At 48.1% G+C, this 22290-nt stretch overlaps 1 protein-coding gene across 1 annotated transcript in view; it reads left to right on the top strand.

Annotated features, from left to right (window-relative positions):
* The window catches only part of LOC142291659 (uncharacterized), a 1021181-nt gene that overhangs the window by 201947 nt on the left and 796944 nt on the right, over positions 1-22290 (top strand). The window contains exons 33-34 of the mRNA XM_075336344.1: positions 1208-1351; positions 7582-7727. Of these exons, the coding sequence (XP_075192459.1) occupies positions 1208-1351; positions 7582-7727 (290 nt within the window). The remainder of the gene's footprint in view (positions 1-1207; positions 1352-7581; positions 7728-22290) is intronic.

Here is a 22290-nt window from a genome sequence, read left to right as displayed (position 1 = left end):
AATTTCCTAAAAATCACCAACACCCAAAATGTTCTCTGTGTTAAATAATTTACAGTAGACTTCAAATATCTATCATCTATAAATTATAGAAAGTACAGGCAATATTCTTTTAGCCTAAAACATCAACAGCACAGATCTCTCAGGCCCTGAGAGTCTTTGACATATCCGGTTATCGAAAGGCTATAGGTTTGGCGTTCAGGCTGCCAGGCCAATTGATGCATATGTGACGCCCTGGCAAAACTAGGTAGTCACACAGAATAGGCCCCCGCATAACACCGCTCCCACACAGGGTTAAACCAGCCGACCTGAAACCCTAGTCACCCCCTCAGGGAAGGACAGGCACACCAGTGGACAGGACCAGGTGGAAGGGAAATGCCCACCTAGGGGTCTGGAGAGCCCGGGGCGGGAAAACAGCAGATAAGTTGAAGTTTGGAGAAGTGAGGAGTGAAGTGAGAAGAAAAAGCTGGCAGGGTCGGAGCCCTGACACAAAGGCTAGGTGGCAGACGGTGGTCACCGCCAGCAGGAGACGGGAAGATGGCTCGGTGGATCCGAGGTGGACTGGGGCAGGGTTGTAGCCCGCCGCTACCGACACCAGAGAACCGTCCCAGAAACCGTGCACACCAGGGGGTACTCGTACCCTGAAGCCAGGACCAGTACCGACGGCCTAGCTAATTAACCGATTGAGGGCAGGATTTCAGGTCCTGTCCCAACCTAAGTCCCAAAAAGTAGACAACCACCCACAGAGAGGGATAGGGCATCCGCCAGGGCCCGGTAGATCCCATGGGTCAGCATCTGACGGGCACGGCTCCCAACCAGAGGACCGGGAGCGGTCTCCTGCGTTACATAACGAGAAGTTGAGCCATACCGCAGATCCGGATCCGAGCAGCACGGCTGCTGGCACGGGTGCGGCACACATATGTGTGTAAAAGGAAAAAAGAGGGAGAGTGCTTTCATGGACTCATTAATGTCATGAACTGTACCTTTTACGATCCAACAAACCAGTCACATTCAGTTCATCATGGCTATTGACAATGAACTGTACCTTGTCACAAACCATCACATGTGACAGATATGAGGTCTGTATGTTTTTTTCAAGTCTTTGTAGAAAAGAATATTTCAGTTTACATAAATGTCACAAGAACTGTACAATCTCTTTGAGATAATCAGTGTTACTTTTAGATAATATAGTACTTTTTTATTTTACCAGGTCTGCAGTCTTTGCTAGAGATGCTAAACTATAAACTTGAACGCTGTCAACGAGCTGTCCGACTTCACTTGGAACAGAAGAGACAGAATTTTCCAAGACTTTTTTTCTTATCCTTGGAAGATACACTTAACATTGTGTGTTATGGTACGTATTCATGTAATTTATAGTGTTTTTATTTATTATTAGTTTATGTGGCATCAGTATGTTTTTATCAATATGAATGTATCACATTTATTACATGTAATGTGACCCCTGACCAATCCTACTGCTGAGACCTGGTTTCCCTCACCACCCTAGATAGGTTCCACATCTATGCGCCAAGCTTGATACCTGACCCTAGCTGCCCCTAATCTGGGCCAGAGGAAGGGAGCGGATGAGATGAGCACTTAGTCAATCTCAGTAAGCTCTAATAAGACATAGGGATAACAAACAGAGGGAAAGTAAAGGAATAACCTATCTCCAGATGACTCAGGGAGAGGAACTGCAACACCAACAAAGTTTCTCCAGATGTATACAAGCCGACTGCTTGCACTGAAGACTTTTAAAGGTTAATAGACTTATCACCAGCACAGAGTAAGGGGAAATGTGGGTATATAAAGACACCAAGGGAAGTGCTGATGAAAGTCACATGCAAGGGTGAGGAACTGTGCAAGGTCCTAAAGGGAAAGGGATGAAAACCAAGCAGATGAGATACATAGGATACCAAATACACCAAGCAGGAATAATAGAATGTCATGAAGCAGTTTGCGCAGCCAAACACCATGACCTTCTATAGCAACACCACAGGACTGTCTGTCACCCGTGACACACTCGTGACAACTACTAAGATGTAATTTCAAAATGGATAGAACTGTGACTCCCCAACTTTTTATCAAGGAACAAAAAGCTAATATAAGTTTGGCACAGCGTTTTAATGTGTTTTTTTTCTTTGCACTATAGACCCAGCAATTTGAAATCAGTTTGCCATCTGTACGTTAAAATGAGAAGTGCTAGTTCTAGAGAACCTTTGTCCAGGTTAAAAGAAGGTTACACATAAATCTGAGTTAGGACATGCTCACACCACTGTATTAATTGGACCAGTGCAATCTGATAACTGTATTGTATAGCACTCGGACCAATGATATGAAATGGGGCAGTGCTGATCTGTATTTTTTTTCTCGTGCCGATTTCCTCAAACTCACACAATGCAGAAGAAGGAACATTTTTGTTCTCCATCTTCCCCTCACAGTGTGCTTCCATTTTCACATCCAAGAGAATCTGATCACACTAAGGGGTATTTTGCACACTGCGACATCGCTAGCCGATTGTAGCAATGCCGAGCGCGATAGTCCCCGCCCCCGTCACAGATGCAATATCTTGTGATAGCTGCCGTAGCAAACATTATCGCTACGGCAGCTTCACACGGACTTACCTGCCCTGTGATGTCGCTCTGGCCGGAGACCCACCTCCTTCCTAAGGGGGTGGGTCGTGCGGTGTCACAGAGATGTCACACGGCAGGCGGCCAATAGAAGCGGAGGGGCAGAGATGAGCGGGACGTAAACATCCCGCCCACCTCCTTCCTTCCGCATTGCAGCTGGGACGCAGGTAAGGAGATGTTCCTCGTTCCTGCGGCTTCATACACAGCGATGTGTGCTGCCGCAGGAACGAGGAACAACATCGTACCTGTCGCTGCAGCGAAATTATGGAAATGACCGACACTACACAGATCACCGATTTTTGGTGCTTTTGCGATCGTTTATCGGTGCTTCTAAGCTTTACATGTTGCGACGTCGTTACCGACGCCGGATGTGCGTCACTTTCGATTTGACCCCGACGACATCGCAGTAGCGATGTTGCAACGTGCAAAGTGCCCCTAAGTTGACATTTAGATTAAATTCGGATCAGAGTGTCATTAACATATTTGACCCGATTCTCTAGGATGAGATAATCTATGGTCATGTGTACATAGCCTTAAAGGGGGTTTGGCAGCACAAAATGCCTTTTGCAACCGAGCACAGGTGTTTGGTACACCCCTAGCATAGCAGAGCAGGTCAGTATATCTATAGTACTATTAATGGTGCCATTCAGCTTCAGAAACTAATGTTCCTCTCTGCTACAACAGACTGTGTCTACTAGTTTCTAGACAATAAGTTATATATTAATATGATTCTGGCAAATATCCGTTTTAAGTCGGTAGTTTCTTGTTGTTTAATGTTGATGCTGTTTATCCTGGATGGAATGATACTTCTTCTTACAATGAGAGAAACCTTTTTATCTCAAGCCTCCAGGTACTTCTAAATTTTAACTGACAATAAAGCCAATCTGTCTGTGATCCAATATCAGTGGTTCATTGTTCCGAGCAGCATGATCTTCATCAAACTGCACATATTTTATTCTTTCTGTGAGCTTTCCCAGTATTTAATTCTTTCTCGTTTTCACGCCTGAACATAAATAAAGCATCAGAGGCATCTCAGGTCACTCCGGAGTTACATATGTTAATTTGTAATTCAGGATGTTCCCTCCTCAGCATTTGCAGCAAATTCCCGCTAGCTTTTTCTGTTGGATCCCGACATCAAACCCTGCATATGCACAAACAACAGCTGATGGTGTCAGCGGGGCAACAGAATGCTTCAGCTTGTTCACAGTGGTGATCTGTCAGTCACAATACTTTATCTTTCAATCTAATGTGATTATCAACAATAGGGTTGTCAATTACAATTCCATTTTTCTAATGTTATTATGAACGATGGGGCATCATGTGGTATATTACTGTTGGAATAGGAGTATGTAAGCATATGCTATTCATTTCCTACCTGCACAGAGCTCAGAATTTATTTTTGTTATTTTAAGCTGATTTAGTACAATACGTCAATTTTAGTTAATAATATGGCTTTGCAATTACCATTACTACTCTCTGGATTTTCTATTGGTTCATAATAAGTAATATCAGGAAATTGTTTATCAACCTTTAGTGCTAAATAGTATGAGTCATTCATTTAAGTTTTCACCTGCTTTGGCCTTCCCATACTTCATATTACTGTCAAATGTATGCCTCCATCCAAAAGTCTTTACAGTGGTTTTCAACTTTTGTTTGGTTTCTGCCAAATGCTCAGCATGGTAAATATCTGTATTGCCAGGGTCCCTGCAGCTAGGACGCCAACATACTCACTACCGGAGCCGACCTGCGCCCTCCCCCGCCTCCCCACAGCCATCCACATTTGCTCTTACTGCCTCCTTCTCCTGGGGCCTGTGCATGCCACACATGTGCCCTAGGAGTGCGTTTAGGGCATATGCGCGCACCTAAGTCCCCGACACTGCCCTTGGAGTGGCACCTGGTGTCTACCGGCAGCCAAGCCCATCCTCACCATCTGGGGCTCTGGCGAATACCCAGTAGGTGCTTAGTTAATCAACTTCCACTTCAGGCTAAATTCAGGTTCCCCCTGTAATCCAGTGGGTCCACTACCACTTGCCGCCTCAACACTGGCAGGCGTTACAATATCTTCTTAAGACTAAACGATTCTTCAGAGCCTGGATCAGAGTAGACAATTGATCAGTAGACTGATGAATGTAGGGGGGAAGAGTTTACCTGAATTTTTGACATGTTTATATCACCCCAAAAAAATAGTTTGGACATATTGCCAGATAATAGCCTTTCATTAAACTTTTGCCTAATATTTGCATCCACTCTCCTCACTATGCAAGCAAAAGCCACTTTATCACATAATCTGCAACATGTCAAAACAGAAGAGCGAGGGAGCAGTTTATTCCACGTAGCAATTTTGTATCAACAATCAACTAGAATAAAACAAACTAAATGAGTTCTCTCCCTTTTTGATTGTAAATGGATTTTTGAGAAGCCAGGAGTCTTGATATTAGAAATAAATAATGAAAACATTTACTTTTACTTGTTAAAGTTAAGAGGAATGTCATTATTAGTGACCAGAAAATATTTTTGAGGAATGTGAAGTAATGAGAATTTGCTTTCTAGTAAATTTTTGTGTTTTTAGAAATAATAATAATAATAATAATAATAATATTAATAATATTAATAATAATATTTTAATTTGACAAACGAATCTGACCACAGGGACATCTTTGATTCTATTTTGACCTGCCATGGATATGGCAAATAGACCCCAGTGATTGAAAATAGGTGCATCATATTCTTGTTATTGTTTTATATGCCAAGCAGAATGGCACAGCAAGTTACACAGAACCATGATGCTGGTGGTAATGGACCCTAATAATTACTTAAGTTTAGATACACTGTATGGACCAAAGAAACATAGAGGAGCTTTTATGACATCTCCTTCTAAATCCATAGGCATTAATATGGAATTGTCAATCCTCTCATTTGCAGTTATAACAACTGCCACTCTTCAGATAAGGCGGTCTTCATGATATTTGAGTGTATTTGTGAGTTTTTTCCCTTTCAATCCAGAGAGCATTTGTGAACTCAAAAACTGACTTTACACAATAATGTACCACCTCCGTGGAAGCAGGCAACCTGCTCAGATCCGGGTTCACTGTGGCTCGAGGGTCTCCGGACCCAGGGGTCATGCGGCCACTCGAATGAAAAAGGGGGGTATTTACAGTGGAGTTATAGTTCGTGACGCCACCCGTGGTGTGTGGTAATTAGGAGTACCACCGCTGCTGTTTGGAGGTTGGGAGTGCCCGGGGGTGATGGAACGGGGCAGCAAGGTGTTGGAACCCTTTATGGGTATGCCCTGAGACTCGATAAAGGGGGGGTCGTAGTGCCGGGTAAACCAAGTCTCTGGGTACCGCTGCCTCTGAGGGGAGCTCGTCCGGGACCTGTCCCCAAGTGGTGCTGCCTGGTGGTCCATGACCTGCCTCCTGGCACTTAGTTTACACTTCAACTTGGTGGTCCGGTAGCTTGGAACTAGCCGGGTCCTGCTCCATACTATGGCTAAGTATGGGAGCTTGCTCTCAGGGTTCACGCTTGGGATTTTCTGGACCGTTTTGGTTCGAAAGTCCTATCCCCCTTGCTGCGCTAATGCCCCGATTCTGGAGTGTGTGGGAATGGATCGTGAAGGCTCTATTCTCATCAGGTGAATTGTCGGGTTGCCTGAAGCTACTCCCCGACTTAGGATTCGTGTACCCCGTCGTACCTTCGGCCCCGGACCGGTGATAGGGCCAGGCTGCCGGTCGTCCTCCTCGACGGGTCCGAGCACCTTGCCACGATCCCCTGTGACCAGGGGTCTGAGTCCTCTGGGCCCAGACCACCGTCTGCAACCTAGGCAGGTACTTCAAGAGTCCCCAGTCCAGACTTCCTCTGAGCTCATTTCAGCTCGAGGGCTGCCCTCAACCTCCTTCTCCACTCACTCCACTCAACTCAACTAACTACAGTTCCTCACCCCCCCTTCCTGACCCCACAACTGGGCGACTCTATTCCTCTCAAGCCGTCCACTGGTGTGTCAGGTGGGTGTGGTGCAGGGTGTCTCTAAGATTGTCATTTGCTGTTAGAGGCAACACCACTTAAGTAGGGACCCAGAACCAAGAGGGAGGCGTAATACTGCACGGAAGGGCAGCTTGTGCAGTACCCTGTGACGACCTGATAGTCCAGGGGCGTCACAATAATACCTAGCTCGCACGCTCAGTTTTTGTGGTTCATGCGTTTATGTTATGTGCACATGGGCACACTCATGTTAGAACAAAAACGGACCTTCTCAAAATTGTTCCTACAAAGTTGGAAGCATACTGTTGTTCAAAATGTCTTACTGAAGCCTTAAGATTTCACTGCAACTAAGAGGTCAAGGCCAGCATGTGAAAAGTAACCCCATAATATTATCTCTCGTCCACCAGTTGACTTACAGTTGGTTCTCTACAGTTACTCAGGTATGATATGTTCTTCAGGCATTTGCCAAACTTGTTTTTATTAGAATGGTGACTATAGAAGTGTAATTAATCACTCCCATTCCAAAAGCATTTATCTACTGCTGCAGATTCCAATGACACTCTGACACTTGGCATTGTGCTTAGGGATGTATGCAACTGCTTGTCTATGGAAATCCGGCCATGGATTTCAGCTTTTCTGCTTTTGTTAATACCAGTGGAGATTTGGGATTCTAGCAGAGTGTTGTTTGCCAATTCATGGCTTTAGTTGCTGTTTTTCCTAAATGGCTCAACTTTCTAATAATACCACTCACAGTTGACTATGAAACATTTAGTAGGGAAGTACCTTCAAAAAACTGACTTAATGATTTTTTAGACTGACCCATTCTTTTATAGATGCTTGTACAGGCAGACTGAATGGCTCTTGGTAAGGTTTATATACAGTACCTGAGGCACTTTTACATAATGAAACTTGTGTCCCAATATTTTTCTCCATGTAGTATATATATCTCTGGTGTGAAAAATTTTCACTGTCTTAACAGGATATGACCTGGATGTTATAAGTGGCTATATTGTGAAGTTATTTAAGCATGTGGAAGGTCTTATATATCAAACGAACTCCCAGGAAGATGGCCATCAGATTTTGGGTGTAAAAAGTTTCTTAGGAGAGGAGCTACATCTTACCAAGGTGAGGAGCACAAATAATAGGCTATGTATTTATTTATGTAATAAAGATATCTGTGAATCAACAAAAATCAATGTAGTTTATTGTTTCTGTACAAATGATGTGTATATTTCTGTCTGACATTAAAGGGAGCATGCCAGATAAAATTCAGGCTCCACCCTTAAAGGGAAGGTGTCAAAAATAAAGACATTTTCAGTAATTGAAAAAATGTAAAGTATTAAAAGGGTTATCCGGCTTAATTTGCTTTTTTTTATTATTTCCCTATTGGGCTACATTGGGGCAGGTAAGTAGATAGAGACCACTTACCTGCCCTGCTGTCAGGCCCTCCCCCCCGGCTCAGAGCGGTCATGTGACAGCTCCTGCCGCGATTTTGCTGCTTCCGGTCATTTCATGTCAACATGGGCAGGGACATGTTGACATGCAAATGTGGAAACAGCATGTCGCCTCCCTGCTGGGGGGCTTCAGTGCGATGAGCCCCGCCCCCCTTCCCTGCACCCTCCCACACATTCCCCCGCACCCCGTACTCTGCCCACAACCTCCCCCTGCACTGCTGTGGGACCCTTGACCTGGGAGAGGGGCCTGGCGGCAGCTACAGAGGTGTCGGCGCTAGCACCGGGCCCCTGCTCAGGATCACACATTCAAATATACCGGCATCACAGATCACAGATGCCGGTATATTTGAAAGCGCTGATGAGAAGGAGCGTTGCGCTGCTTCTCATCACTGCATGCTGTCTGTGCTCTCTTCAGCACAGCGGTGACGTCACTACTGTGCTGATATGTACAGAGCACAGAAAGCGCGCAAACGTGCAGGAGCAGCGGGGACCGAGGAAGGGTGAGTATGTACTCCCTATGGGGGGGGGGAGTCGGTGCACAGCCCGATGTGTGTGTGTGTGTATGCGGTGCACAGCCCGATGTGTGTGTGTGTATGTGTGTGTGTATGTGGTGCACAGCCCGATGTGTGTGTGTGTGTGTTTATGTGTGTGTGTGTGCGGTGCACAGCCTGGTGTGTGTGTGTGTGTGTGTATGCGGTGCACAGCCCGATGTGTGTGTGTGTGTGTGTGTGTGTATGCGGTACACAGCCTGATGTGTGTGTGTGTGTGTATGCGGTGCACAGCCCGATGTGTGTGTGTGTGTGTATGCGGTACACAGCCTGATGTGTGTGTGTATGCGGTACACAGCCTGATGTGTGTGTGTGTGTATGCGGTACACAGCCCGATGTGTGTGTGTGTGTGTATGTATATGTGTATGCAGTGCACAGCCTGATGTGTGTGTGTGTATGCGGTACACAGCCTGATGTGTGTGTGTATGCGGTACACAGCCTGATGTGTGTGTATGCGGTACACAGCCTGATGTGTGTGTGTGTGTATGCGGTACACAGCCTGATGTGTGTGTGTGTGTATGCGGTACACAGCCTGATGTGTGTGTGTGTGTGTGTATGCGGTACACAGCCCGATGTGTGTGTGTGTGTGCGGTGCACAGCCTGGTGTGTGTGTGTGTGTATGTGCGGTGCACAGCCTGGTGTGTGTGTGTGTGTGTATGCGGTACACAGCCCGATGTGTGTGTGTGTGTGTATGCGGTACACAGCCTGATGTGTGTGTGTGTGTGTGTATGCGGTGCACAGCCCGATGTGTGTGTGTGTGTATGCGGTACACAGCCTGATGTGTGTGTGTGTATGCGGTACACAGCCTGATGTGTGTGTGTGTGTGTGTGTATGTGGTACACAGCCCAATGTGTGTGTGTGTATGTATGTGTGTATGCGGTGCACAGCCTGATGTGTGTGTGTGTATGCGGTATACAGCCTGATGTGTGTGTGTGTGTATGTGGTACACAGCCTGATGTGTGTATGCGGTACACAGCCCGATGTGTGTGTGTGTGTGTGTGTGTGCGGTGCACAGCCTGGTGTGTGTGTGGGGTGCACAGCCTGATGTGTGTGTATGCGGCGCACAGCCTGATGTGTGTGTATGTGGCGCACAGCCTGATGTGTGTGTATGCGGTGCACAGCCTGATGTGTGTGTATGCGGTGCAGAGCCTGATGTGGTGTGGGGTGCAGAGCCCGATGTGGGGCTGTTATTTGCAATGCTGTAGTGATAACAGGTCAGGTGCTGGGGCAGAATATACTGATAGGGAATGTGTGTGCAGGAGGTAGGCAGAGGGTGGGGCTGGACACTGGGGTGGGGCTGGACAGTGAGGCCGGGCGGTGGCAGCTCTGACTGGGAGGTTTGGCACAGGAAGTGGTCAGTTTGCTGGAGCTGAATGTAAACAAGAAGCTGCAGAGAATAAAGGGTGAATTCAAGAGGAACAAAAGTTAGAAAACAAAAAATAACAATGTAGGGGTGTTTAATATGACAATACAGCACAGATTAGCTTAAACTCAAACATTTTTGTTATGTCGGACAACCCCTTTAATGTTTTAATGTTTTATTGTTATGTTTAAATAAAATTATTTGTTTTTAATTAAGAAAAATATATATATAAAAAAATAATTAAGTTTCATATATTCTACTACTACTCTTAAACACTTGGGGGAGCAGCTGCTGAAATCTGATTGTAGAAGTACTGTAGAAATATCTCACATTACAGCTGCAGTAACAGTGGGCAGAATCTGCTCTCCTGTGTGTGATGTCACAGCTACCCTCCCAATCTGGGTGTTTGCAAAAGGATAAGAGAATGAAGTTTAGGATCACAGTGCGGAGCCATTTTGTTGGTGGCCACAGAGTAATCCTAATATGTTTAAAGTGTCACTCAGGCTAATTTTACACATCCAGTTTTTGCCGTCAGGCTCAATCCGATGTTTGCCTGATGCAACGGATCTGGCGCAGATTGTGAAAAACTGATGCGACAGATCCGGTTAAAAAACGGATCCGTTGTAGCAGTTTGTACCGAGAATCCAGCTGTGGCCACGGATGACCTGAGTGATGTCACCACTGACAGCGCGACTCACTTCAGTTGCTCTGTGGAGCTCACAGTGAACGGCTGTGTTATACGGTCGCTCCTATCAGCTTCCGATGTAGCGGAGCTGGATGCGTCGTGGAACCTCGTGTGGATTACGTCAGACCTGCACGGTGTTTGGGGATTTTAAGAAAGTGGTGAAAAAGGGTGTTTTTTGTCTTTTATTTCAAATAAAGGATTTTTGGGTGTTTGTGTTTATTTACTTTCACTACAGATTAATCATGGGGGGTATCTCATAGACGCCTGCCATGATTAACCTAGGACTTAGTGGCAGCTATGGGCTGCCATTAACTCCTTATTACCCCGATTGCCACTGCACCAGGGCAATTCGGGATGAGCCGGGTAGAGTCCTGGGACTGTCGCATCTAATGGATATGGCATTTCCTGGCGGCTGCTGGCTGATAGGCTGGGGGGCTCCCCATAATCTGGGGCTCCCCATCCTGAGAATACATAGCCTTCAGCTGTGTGGCTTTACCTTGGCTGGTATCAAAATTGAGGGGGACCGCGCGACGTTTTGTTTAATTACTTATTTATTTTACTGCAAGATTTAGACCCGCCCACTGGTGGCTGTGATTGGTTGCAGTGAGACAGCTGTCACTCAGAGTGGGAGCATGTCTGACCGAAACCAATCAGCCGGTGGAGGGGAAGCAGGGAATACGAGATGGAATAATGAGCGGCCTGCATTTTCAAAGCAGGAGAAGCCACATGAGCTTTGTGACAGCTGTGCAGCGGTGCGCTGCGCCGGTGATTGATGAGTATGAGAGAGGGGGTGTGAGGGGGAGACCGACCGACTGACAGAGAGAGAGAGATTGACACAGATAGACAGAGAGAGAGACCGACAGACAGAGAGAGAGAGATTTTCTAACCAGAAAGGAATTTACCCATCTGAGCATGCTCAGTCAAAAAACCCGGATCTGTCGGTGGAATTAGTTTTTTGCCGCATTACGATGGATCCGGCACCCATAGGCTTTCATTTTACAAAACGCCACATGGTGCCACATACGGCAAGATGCGTGACAAAAAACGCTCCCTTATGCGTCCTTTCTGGCACCCGGACATTTCGCCAGATCCAGCGCATGCCGGATGAAACACAAGGGCATCAGGCACAATACGGCACTAATACAATTCAATGAGGATAAAAACACATCAGGTGCCAGATCCGTTTTATCCAGTATTTGCCGGATTGTGCCTGACAGCAAAAGCCGGATGTGTAAAAGTAGCCTCAGACCAGCTGCATAGTGCTCCACTGTATCCCACGCTGCACTGTATCCCAATGCCCCCACACTGTCTACTGACTGTTTCCCAATGCCCCCACACTGCCTACTGACTGTTTCCCAATGACCCCACACTGCCTATTGATTGTTTCCCAATGCCCCCACACTGCCTACTGACTGTTATCCAATGCCTCACACTGCCTACTGACTGTTTCCCAATGCCCCCACACTGCCTACTGATTGTTTCCCACTGCCTCGCTCAGCTCGCTGACTGTATCCCAATGCCACATGCACTCACCTTAGACCTGCACCTCGGCAGCCTGTCCTGTCAGACATCACAGTACGAGCAGCGGAGGCCCAAGGTGAGCACACGTGGGGAGGGGGGTCCACAGCAGAGTGCGGGGGAGAGGGAGGGGGGTCCGCGGCATAGTGCAGGGAGGGGGATCCGCAGCATAGTGCAGGGGAAGGGGGATCGTAGCAGAGTGCAGGGGTTGTGAACGGCAGAGTGCAGAGCAGCACGCCAGGATCAGTAACGGTGCACTCACCGTTGCACGGCACCGGTGCTCACCCTATCCATCCCGGCGGGTGACAGGGGGAAAGTGCACATGCTGTGAGCTCCACAAAGATGGTGCTGATCTCTCCCTCTGCTGTGATCTGGACAGCCCAGGGGGCGAGTCTATTTCACAGCAGACGCCTTCTGTATGTAACTAAATGGGGTCGGATTCTGACCACTGTCCTCTATGCCCAGGGGGCTGCCATAAAGGAGGTGAGTAACTGTCGTTACAAACACCAAATCCAATATGGCAGCCCCCAGTGCTTCAGTAAAACTAGAATTAAATAAAAACTAAATAAACAGTGAGATTAATTTTGTATTAAAAATACTTGATTTCATAATCACTATTATTAATACAAAAATAAAAAACCGTGACACCCTTCCTTTAAGGCCTCTTTTACAGTATCCCAGTAAGCTGTATGTAAATCCCCAATGCCTTTTGCATAGTTCAAAAAAAACAATTTTTATTATACTCCATACAGTGCCGTATGGTCCGATGGGTGTCGCTGGTCTTGCACGGCGCTTATTCACTTGTCGCAAATGCCGTCCTCGTGCCCTACCTCATATGGATTATGTGTCCTAGGTCAACCACGAAATGTCACTCAGTCGTACTTTGCTCTGCCCTGCTGAGCAATGTACTGTAATGTGCATGCACAGGGAGAGGTCAAAGAGTGCAATACAGTGCAGTGCTCTGCCCTCAGCAGGGCAGGCTGAAGGACTCCTGGCCAGGAGCGTAATTGGGGGATACTGTGTACATGACATAGACGCGTCATGCACATGAAGCAAGCAGGCAGACAGTGCTGGCCATGCGAGAGGAGGCACCAAAGCAAGACTAGTGATGCCTATTGGACTAGACTACATTGTATGCAGGTATAACAAAAGTTATTTTTTATGCTGTGCAGAGTTGAGTTGGAGACTTTCATACAACTTACTAGAATACTGTAAAAGAGAAGTGTGATCGTACTTTATATTGGGAAAACCTGGTGACTTGTTCCCTTTAATGAGATGAAACGAAAATGCTTATACGAGTATTTCCTGGAACTGAAGTATCAGCAGGGCCGTATTTACCATTAGGCAACCGTGGTCTGGTGCCTGGGGCGGCGGGTTGCGGGAGGGCGGCGCCAAGAGCGAGAGTAAAAAAAAAAAAAATTAATTTTTTTTTTCAAATTTCCCTCCCCAGACTCATTACCATTACCGGAGTCTTTGCAGGGGTGGGGGGGCTGGGGGGGTGTTAGTTGGTCCCGTTTTTAAGTTGTATTAGCGTCTTAAACGCTAATACAAATCATCCTCCATACCTGCTCCCTGCGCGAGGGCACTTCCGGGGTCACAAGCTGCAAATAGCTCCCTGGCCTGGCGCGCTCACTGATGACGTCACGAGCAGCGCGATGAGTCACCTCACCACTGCCGGCGTCTCTGCAGACTGAGTGCCGCTGAGGAGCTGAGGAGAGAAGTCACCGGAGCCGGGAGGTAGGCGCTGTAGAGCCGAAGATAGCGGCGGCAGCCGGCGGGGTGTAATGTGCATGGGACAGGGGCAGCAGCCATAGGGGGCGCTCTATGGGAAAAAGAGGTGCATGGGGTATAATCTGTGGGGGGCAGGGGCAGCAGCCATAGGGGGCGTTCTATATAGGAAAGAGGGTGCATGAAGGGGTATCTCTACGGGGCAGGGACAGCAGGCAAAGGGGGCGCTCTATATAGGAAAGGGGGTGCATGAAGGGGTATCTCTATGGGGCAGGGGCAGCAGCCATAGGGGGCGCTCTATATAGGAAAGGGGGTGCATGAAGGGGTATTTCTATGGGGCAGAGGGCAGCAGCAATAGGGGGCGCGCTGTATAGGAAAGGGGGTGCATGGAGGGGGATCTCTATGGGGCAGGGGGCAGCAGCTATAGGGGGCGCGCTGTATAGGAAAGGGAGTGCATGGAGAGGATCTCTATGGGGCAGGGGGCAGCAGCCATAGGGGGCGCGCTGTATAGGAAAGGGGGTGCATGGAGGAGGATCTCTATGGGGCAGGGGCAGCAGCCATAGGGGGCGCTCTATATAGGAAAGGGGGTGCATGGAGGGGGATCTCTATGGGGCAGGGGGCAGCAGCCATGGGGGGCGTGCTGTATAGGAAAGGGGGTGCATGGAGGGGGATCTCTATGGGGCAGGGGGCAGCAGCCATAGGGGGAGCGCTGTATAGGAAAGGGGGTGCATGGAGGGGTATCTCTATGGGGCAAGGGGCAGCAGCCATAGGGGGCACGCTGTATAGGAAAGGGGGTGCATGGAGGGGGATCTCTATGGGGCAAGGGGCAGCAGCCATAGGGGGCGCGCTGTATAGGAAAGGGGGTGCATGGAGGAGGATCTCTATGGGGCAGGGGGCAGCAGCCATAGGGGGCCCGCTGTATAGGAAAGGGGGTGCATGGAGGGGGATCTCTATGGGGCAGGGGGCAGCAGCCATAGGGGGCACGCTGTATAGGAAAGGGGGTGCATGGAGGGAGATCTCTATGGGGCAGGGGTAGCAGCCATAGGGGGCGTGCTGTATAGGAAAGGGGGTGCATGGAGGGGGATCTCTATGGGGCAGGGGGCAGCAGCCATAGGGGGCGCACTGTATAGGAAAGGGGGTGCATGGAGGGGGATCTCTATGGGGCAAGGGGCAGCAGCCATATGGAGCGCGCTGTATAGGAAAGGGGGTGCATGGAGGGGGATCTCTATGGGGCAAGGGGCAGCAGCCATAGGGAGCGCGCTGTATAGGAAAGGGGGTGCATGGAGGAGGATCTCTATGGGGCAGGGGCAGCAGCCATAGGGGGCGCTCTATATAGGAAAGGGGGTGCATGGAGGGGGATCTCTATGGGGCAGGGGGCAGCAGCCATGGGGGGCGTGCTGTATAGGAAAGGGGGTGCATGGAGGGGGATCTCTATGGGGCAGGGGGCAGCAGCCATAGGGGGAGCGCTGTATAGGAAAGGGGGTGCATGGAGGGGGATCTCTATGGGGCAAGGGGCAGCAGCCATAGGGGGTGCGCTGTATAGGAAAGGGGGTGCATGGAGGGGGATCTCTATGGGGCAAGGGGCAGCAGCCATAAGGGGCGCGCTGTATAGGAAAGGGGGTGCATGGAGGGGGATCTCTATGGGGCAGGGGGCAGCAGCCATAGGGGGCCCGCTGTATAGGAAAGGGGGTGCATGGAGGGGGATCTCTATGGGGCAGGGGGCAGCAGCCATAGGGGGCGCTCTGTATAGGAAAGGGGGTGCATGGAGGGGGATCTCTATGGGGCAAGGGGCAGCAGCCATAGGGGGCGCGCTGTATAGGAAAGGGGGTGCATGGAGGGGGATCTCTATGGGGCAAGGGGCAGCAGCCATAGGGGGCGCGCTGTATAGGAAAGGGGGTGCATGGAGGGGGATCTCTATGGGGCAGGGGGCAGCAGCCATAGGGGGCCCGCTGTATAGGAAAGGGGGTGCATGGAGGGGGATCTCTATGGGGCAGGGGGCAGCAGCCATAGGGGGCGCTCTGTGTAGGAAAGGGGGTGCATGGAGGGGGATCTCTATGGGGCAAGGGGCAGCAGCCATAGGGGGCGCGCTGTATAGGAAAGGGGGTGCATGGAGGGGGATCTCTATGGGGCAAGGGGCAGCAGCCATATGGAGTGCGCTGTATAGGAAAGGGGGTGCATGGAGGGGGATCTCTATGGGGCAAGGGGCAGCAGCCATAGGGGGCGCGCTGTATAGGAAAGGGGGTGCATGGAGGAGGATCTCTATGGGGCAGGGGCAGCAGCCATAGGGGGCGCTCTATATAGGAAAGGGGGTGCATGGAGGGGGATCTCTATGGGACAGGGGGCAGCAGCCATAGGGGGCGCGCTGTATAGGAAAGGGGGTGCATGGAGGGGGATCTCTATGGGGCAAGGGGCAGCAGCCATAGGGGGCGCGCTGTATAGGAAAGGGGGTGCATGGAGGGGGATCTCTATGGGGCAGGGGCAGCAGCCATAGGGGGCGCTCTATATAGGAAAGGGGGTGCATGGAGGGGGATTAGTTGGCTCTGTGTGGGCTCACAGCACGGGGTGTGATCTGTATGGGGCAGGGGGCAGCCTGCGGGCTGGAATCACTGTGGAAAAGGGGGCAGCATGGGGTGGGCTCAGTATGGAGAAAGGGCAACATGGCTCAGTATGTAGAAGTCTAATGTGTGGGAGACAGTTCGAATAAGGGGCAGCATGTGGTCCAGACAGTTTGGCGATCATAGTTCATAAGTGAGGAGGGTGTAGTGGGTGTAACTCATGAGGGGAGACGGTGTGGTATTATAAAGGGGGCAGTGTGGAAGCCATGTACCATAATATAGACAGTGTGTGTGTGTGTGGGGGGGGGGGTGCATTTTTTTGTACAGGGATTAAAGTGAGGGACAGTTATTTATTTTGGGGGCTTATTTAGGGAACAGCATGGTTGATTATTTTTATAATGACATGTTATTTTTAAGGGCACTGTGTCGTGATGTGCTGCAGAAGAGCAGAGAAGATGGAGGTCTGCAGAGACGAGCTGTGGATGTGAAGTCATCATGGCACCAGGACCTGTGAGGTACCGAGGTTTGAGGCTGGATAAATGCAGGTGATGGCTAAACACATTGCTAAATGCAGGTTTTAAGTGATCGCTGATCTATATCCAGCAGATGGTCAATGGTTTTATAGCTTCTGAGCCTGTGACCGCACTTTCATGTGCACAGTACGATCTTTACCATGATCGTCCTGTGCACATAGAATAGCATTGTTCTTGGCAGCATGTGTTCACAGGAGAATGTGCGGCCAAGAAAGATATTTAAAGGCGTCTGTCACCCCCCCAAATGCCAATTAAACTGTACAAACATTTTTTAGGGAACACAGCCCATATAACAATCATGCCAGGTAGAAACAGTGTAACCTAACAAAAAAATCTTCTAATTTATTTATTTATTTTGCAGTGAGGGGGCATTGTGCACTTTTGGAGTGGCCTATGCCATAAACAAAAGTGAATCTTTTATCAAATGTTAAGTTGAGCTGTATACACCTGGTGTGATTTCTGTATGGGCTGTATACACCTGGTGTGATTTCTGTATGGGTTGTATCACCTGGTATGATTTCTGTATGGGCTGTATACACCTGGTGTGATTTCTGTATGGGCTGTATACACCTGGTGTGATTTCTGTATGGGCTGTATACACCTGGTGTGATTTCTGTATGGGTTGTATCACCTGGTATGATTTCTGTATGGGCTGTATACACCTGGTATGATTTCTGTATGGTCTGTATACACCTGATATGATTTCTGTATGGGCTGTATACACCTGGTATGATTTCTAACAATTAGAGGAAAAAATCTGTACAAAGGCTTAGTAGTTTTGAAAAAATGTATAAATTTTATTAAGTGAAAAACACATATAACATTACATATTAAAACTTGTAGAGACAGGTGATGAGTACCACTAGATGGCGCCCTCACAGCACACTGGTATGCAAATGGATATAGCAAGACAGCTCAGTGGCCAAAAGGTCACATAAAACAACCAAATGGCATCTTAATAAAAGTCCACTGACTGGCAGGCATGAACCGTGCTGCAGCCATAACTACTAACATCAATATCCTTGCTTTGTGCAAATATAAATACAAGCACGGAATACCTGATCACAAAAATCTAGCATACCTAGAGCGTGGTGTGAGAGTCCAGACCCGACCTATAGGTTTCGATAATCCTTCTTCCGGGGGTGGTCTCAGGGTAAAAAGAAACGTCCTTATAAATAAAAACCGTCCACTCATAGACCATGTAAGTCCGGGCCAATCAGAATAAACCTATTCAATCGGAGTCCCCCAAACTCCCTTTTATTAGCATTTATCATTGGTAGACAGCCTGAGATGCCGTATTAGACTCCACCCCCATGATGATGCGGTACCGGAAGTCTCAAAGTGTAGGCACCGCGTCACCATCCAGGAGGTGTGTCCACCCCTTTACTGATGAAAAGCCCGAGATGCCGGGTTAGGCTCCGCCCCCATGATGACGCGTGCCGGAAGTCTCCAAACGTAGGCACCGCGTCACCATCCAGGGGGTGTGTCAACCGCGTCATATAGGGGAGTGGACATGTGCCGCACCATCTACTCACAAGGGCTCTTAGATAAGTATACTGCATGTATCAAAGTGCCATGGCAACCAAACAACCATGGTAAATCATGCGTCACAAATGTCCCCGTCATTGATAAAGGCTACACCTCCCCCTCATTGATCCACATCTAATGTAGAAATACAGGGGGTGGTTCCCAAATGACGGAGGCGTATATATGACTTATAAGGCAAGTGGTGTGTCAGTCATACAATATAGAGAGATACATCATGAGATACATAAATATCACAATATAGCTTAAACGTCAGAACGATGTCCAGTACGTCAGTGTCGGCACTAAATTGCAGCACATGTACACTTCATTGAAGATATGGCTATCATTTGTTCCCGGTTAACCATTTGTGGCGCGCGAGCGGACGCCCGGGAGGCACCGCACCGCCGCGAGCGCGTCCGGCCACTGCCATGGCGATAATATCACCACGGGAGCGGTCATATGGACGCGCGCACGGCGACACAGAACAACCTGGGCGTGCGCACGCGCGCCCTGGTGCCGAGACAAATGTAGTCTCTAATTGAAGGGGGGGGAAATGGGGGGGGGAAGAAAAAGGGGGAAAGCGTTGGGGGGAGAGAATCCGAAAAAACCCACATATAGGGGAGAACGCCCCATAAAGCCATATAACGCACATATATGTTTCAAAAGCCCTATAAAGAAGACATATATTTAATAAACAGAGTTATATCAAATGTATCCTGACAAATATTAGGTAAAACGGGCCTTTGCATTCTTGCGATGATCTCATGGGTCACGAACTCCTCCAGAGTCGTATGTGGGCATTATAATAGGTCCGGAGTCACATAGAAAAGAAGACGTAAACTAAAATTAAAAGAATAAAAAATATAAAAAAGGACCAGACAGGTAAAAAAACACACGAAGGAGCAATACATAGAGCTGCAGACTGATAATTTACAGATATACGAAGAAGATAGTTGTCCAGGATACTCTATAGAAAGGACACGAAGCTTAAACACTCATTCAGCCCATAGGGCTGTAGAGTCTTCAAGGTCCATATCCATTCAGTCTCACGCTGTGTGAGAAGGCGGCTAACATTGTCGCCCCGAATGCCGGTTATGATCTGGTCAATGCCCCTTACCTTCAATAGGGTGTGGTCACAGCGATGGTATTTCTTAAAATGCCTAGGTATTGTTTTTAGGCTTTCGATGTCTAACTCGTCCCTGGCGGCCTGGATGTCACGAACATGTTCTCTCACACGGACCTTCAAGGCCCGTGTGGTCAGGCTGACATAGACGAGGGGACATGGACACACAGCATAGTATACCACAGCCATAGTATACCACTGGTATGAGTTCTGTATGGGCTGTATACACCTGGTATGATTTCTGTATGGGCTGTATACACCTGGTGTGATTTCCGTATAGGCTGTGTACACCTAGTGTGATTTCTGTATGAGCTGTATACACCTGGTGTGATTTCTTTATGGGCTGTACAGACCTGGTGCCATCTCTGTATGGGCTGTATACACCCGGTATGATTTCTGTATGGGCTGTATACACCCGGTATGATTTCTGTATAGGCTGTATACATCTGGTATGATTTCTGTATTCAGCTGTATGCACCTGGTGTGATTTCTGTATGGGCTATATACACCTGGTATGATTTCTGTATGCACCTGGTGTGATTTCTGTATGGGCTGTATACACCTGGTATGATTTCTGTATGGGATGTATACACCTGGTATGATTTCTGTATGAGCTGTATACACCTGGTATGATTTCTGTATGGGCTGTATACACCTGGTATGATTTCTGTATGGGCTGTATACACCTGGTATGATTTCTGTATACACCTGGTATGATTTCTGTATGGGCTGTATACACCTGGTATGATTTTTGTATGGGCTGTATACACCTGGTGTGATTTCTGTATGGGCTGTATACACCTGGTATGATTTCTGTATGGGCTGTATACACCTGGTGTGATTTCTGTATGGGCTGTATACACCTGGTATGATTTCTGTATGCACCTGGTGTGATTTCTGTATGGGCTGTATACACCTGGTATGATTTCTGTATGGGCTGTATACACCTGGTATGATTTCTGTATGAGCTGTATACATCTGGTATGATATCTGTATGGGCTGTATACACCTGGTATGATTTCTGTATGGGCTGTATACACCTGGTATGATTTCTGTATACACCTGGTATGATTTCTGTATGGGCTGTATACACCTGGTATGATTTCTGTATACACCTGGTATGATTTCTGTATGGGCTGTATACACCTGGTATGATTTGTGTATGGGCTGTATACACCTGGTATGATTTCTGTATGGGCTGTATACACCTGGTATGATTTCTGTATACACCTGGTATGATTTCTGTATGGGCTGTATACACCTGGTATGATTTCTGTATACACCTGGTATGATTTCTGTATGGGCTGTATACACCTGGTATGATTTTTGTATGGGCTGTATACACCTGGTATGATTTCTGTATGGGCTGTATACATCTGGTATGATTTTTCTATGGGCGACGTTCCCTATTATGAATATTTGTGCCGGGTGATCAGCATTTTGTGGGTGACAGATATTTTGCTCCTGCATCAGGTGATTGACAGTTTGTTGAGGTAGACCGATAATCCGCAGCAGTGTAAACACACCTTAAAGAGCGACTTAATGTTTCAGAAATTATTTTTATATGTTTTAGGCTACTTTCACACATCAGTTTTCTGCATTCAGGCACAATCCTTTTTTCTCCTGATCCAACGAATCCGGCAAAAAATGTAAAAACCGTATCCACCGGTCCGTTTTTTAACGGATCCTTTATGCCGGATGCGTAAAAAAACGGATCCGTTGGATCCGTTTTGCATTCGTTTTTGCATCTGTTTTGTCCATTTTTTGTTTTTTTGCTGGATCCGTTTTTTCAAAACATTGGAGCATGCTCAGTTTACAAAACGGATCCGGCGTCCATAGGCTTCCATTGTAAAACACGCCATATCGCGCCGGATCGGTGCATGCGTTTTTTTTGCCGGACAAAAAAACGTTACAAAATACGTTGCCTTCGGCCGCCGCTTTAATTAATTTTGCCGCATCCGGAAAAAAGCGGATGCAACGCAAAGCCATCAGGCACAATCCGGTAACAATGCAAATCTATGGGGATAAAACGGATGCGGTACCGGATCCGTTTTACCCGTTTTTTTACGGATTGTGCCTGATGGAAAAAACATGATCTGTGAAAGTAGCCTTAGGGAAATTAATTTTGAACAGATCTGAGGGGAACCCGGTCCCGAGTCCCCCACAATTGCTCCAAAGACCTATTAGGAAAGTGCAGGAGAGCAGACAGAGCAGCGCGGCTTCAGTAGAAAGTCACTGTCTCCTGAGCTGTCCACTTCACCGTCAGTGTCGGCACTAAATTGCAGCACATGTACACTTCATTGAAGATATGGCTATCATTTGTTCCCGCTTAACCATTTGTGGCGCGCGAGCGGACGCCCAGGAGGCACCGCACCGCCGCGAGCGCGTCCGGCCACTGCCATGGCGATAATATCACCACGGGAGCGGTCATATGGACGCGCGCATGGCGACACAGAACAACCAGGGCGAGCGCACGCGCGCACTGGTGCCGAGACAAATGTAGTCTCTAATTGAAGGGGGGGGGGGGGGAAGAAAAAGGGGGAAAGCGTTGGGGGGAGAGAATCCGAAAAAACCCACATATAGGGGAGAACGCCCCATATAGCCATATAACGCACATATATGTTTCAAAAGCCCTATAAAGAAGACATATATTT

This window comes from Anomaloglossus baeobatrachus, chromosome 2 (genome assembly GCF_048569485.1).
Source record: "Anomaloglossus baeobatrachus isolate aAnoBae1 chromosome 2, aAnoBae1.hap1, whole genome shotgun sequence".
Classification (NCBI taxonomy): domain Eukaryota; kingdom Metazoa; phylum Chordata; class Amphibia; order Anura; family Aromobatidae; genus Anomaloglossus; species Anomaloglossus baeobatrachus.
The sequence above is the reverse complement of the archived record's forward strand: the minus strand, read 5'-3'. Positions and strand labels throughout refer to the sequence as shown.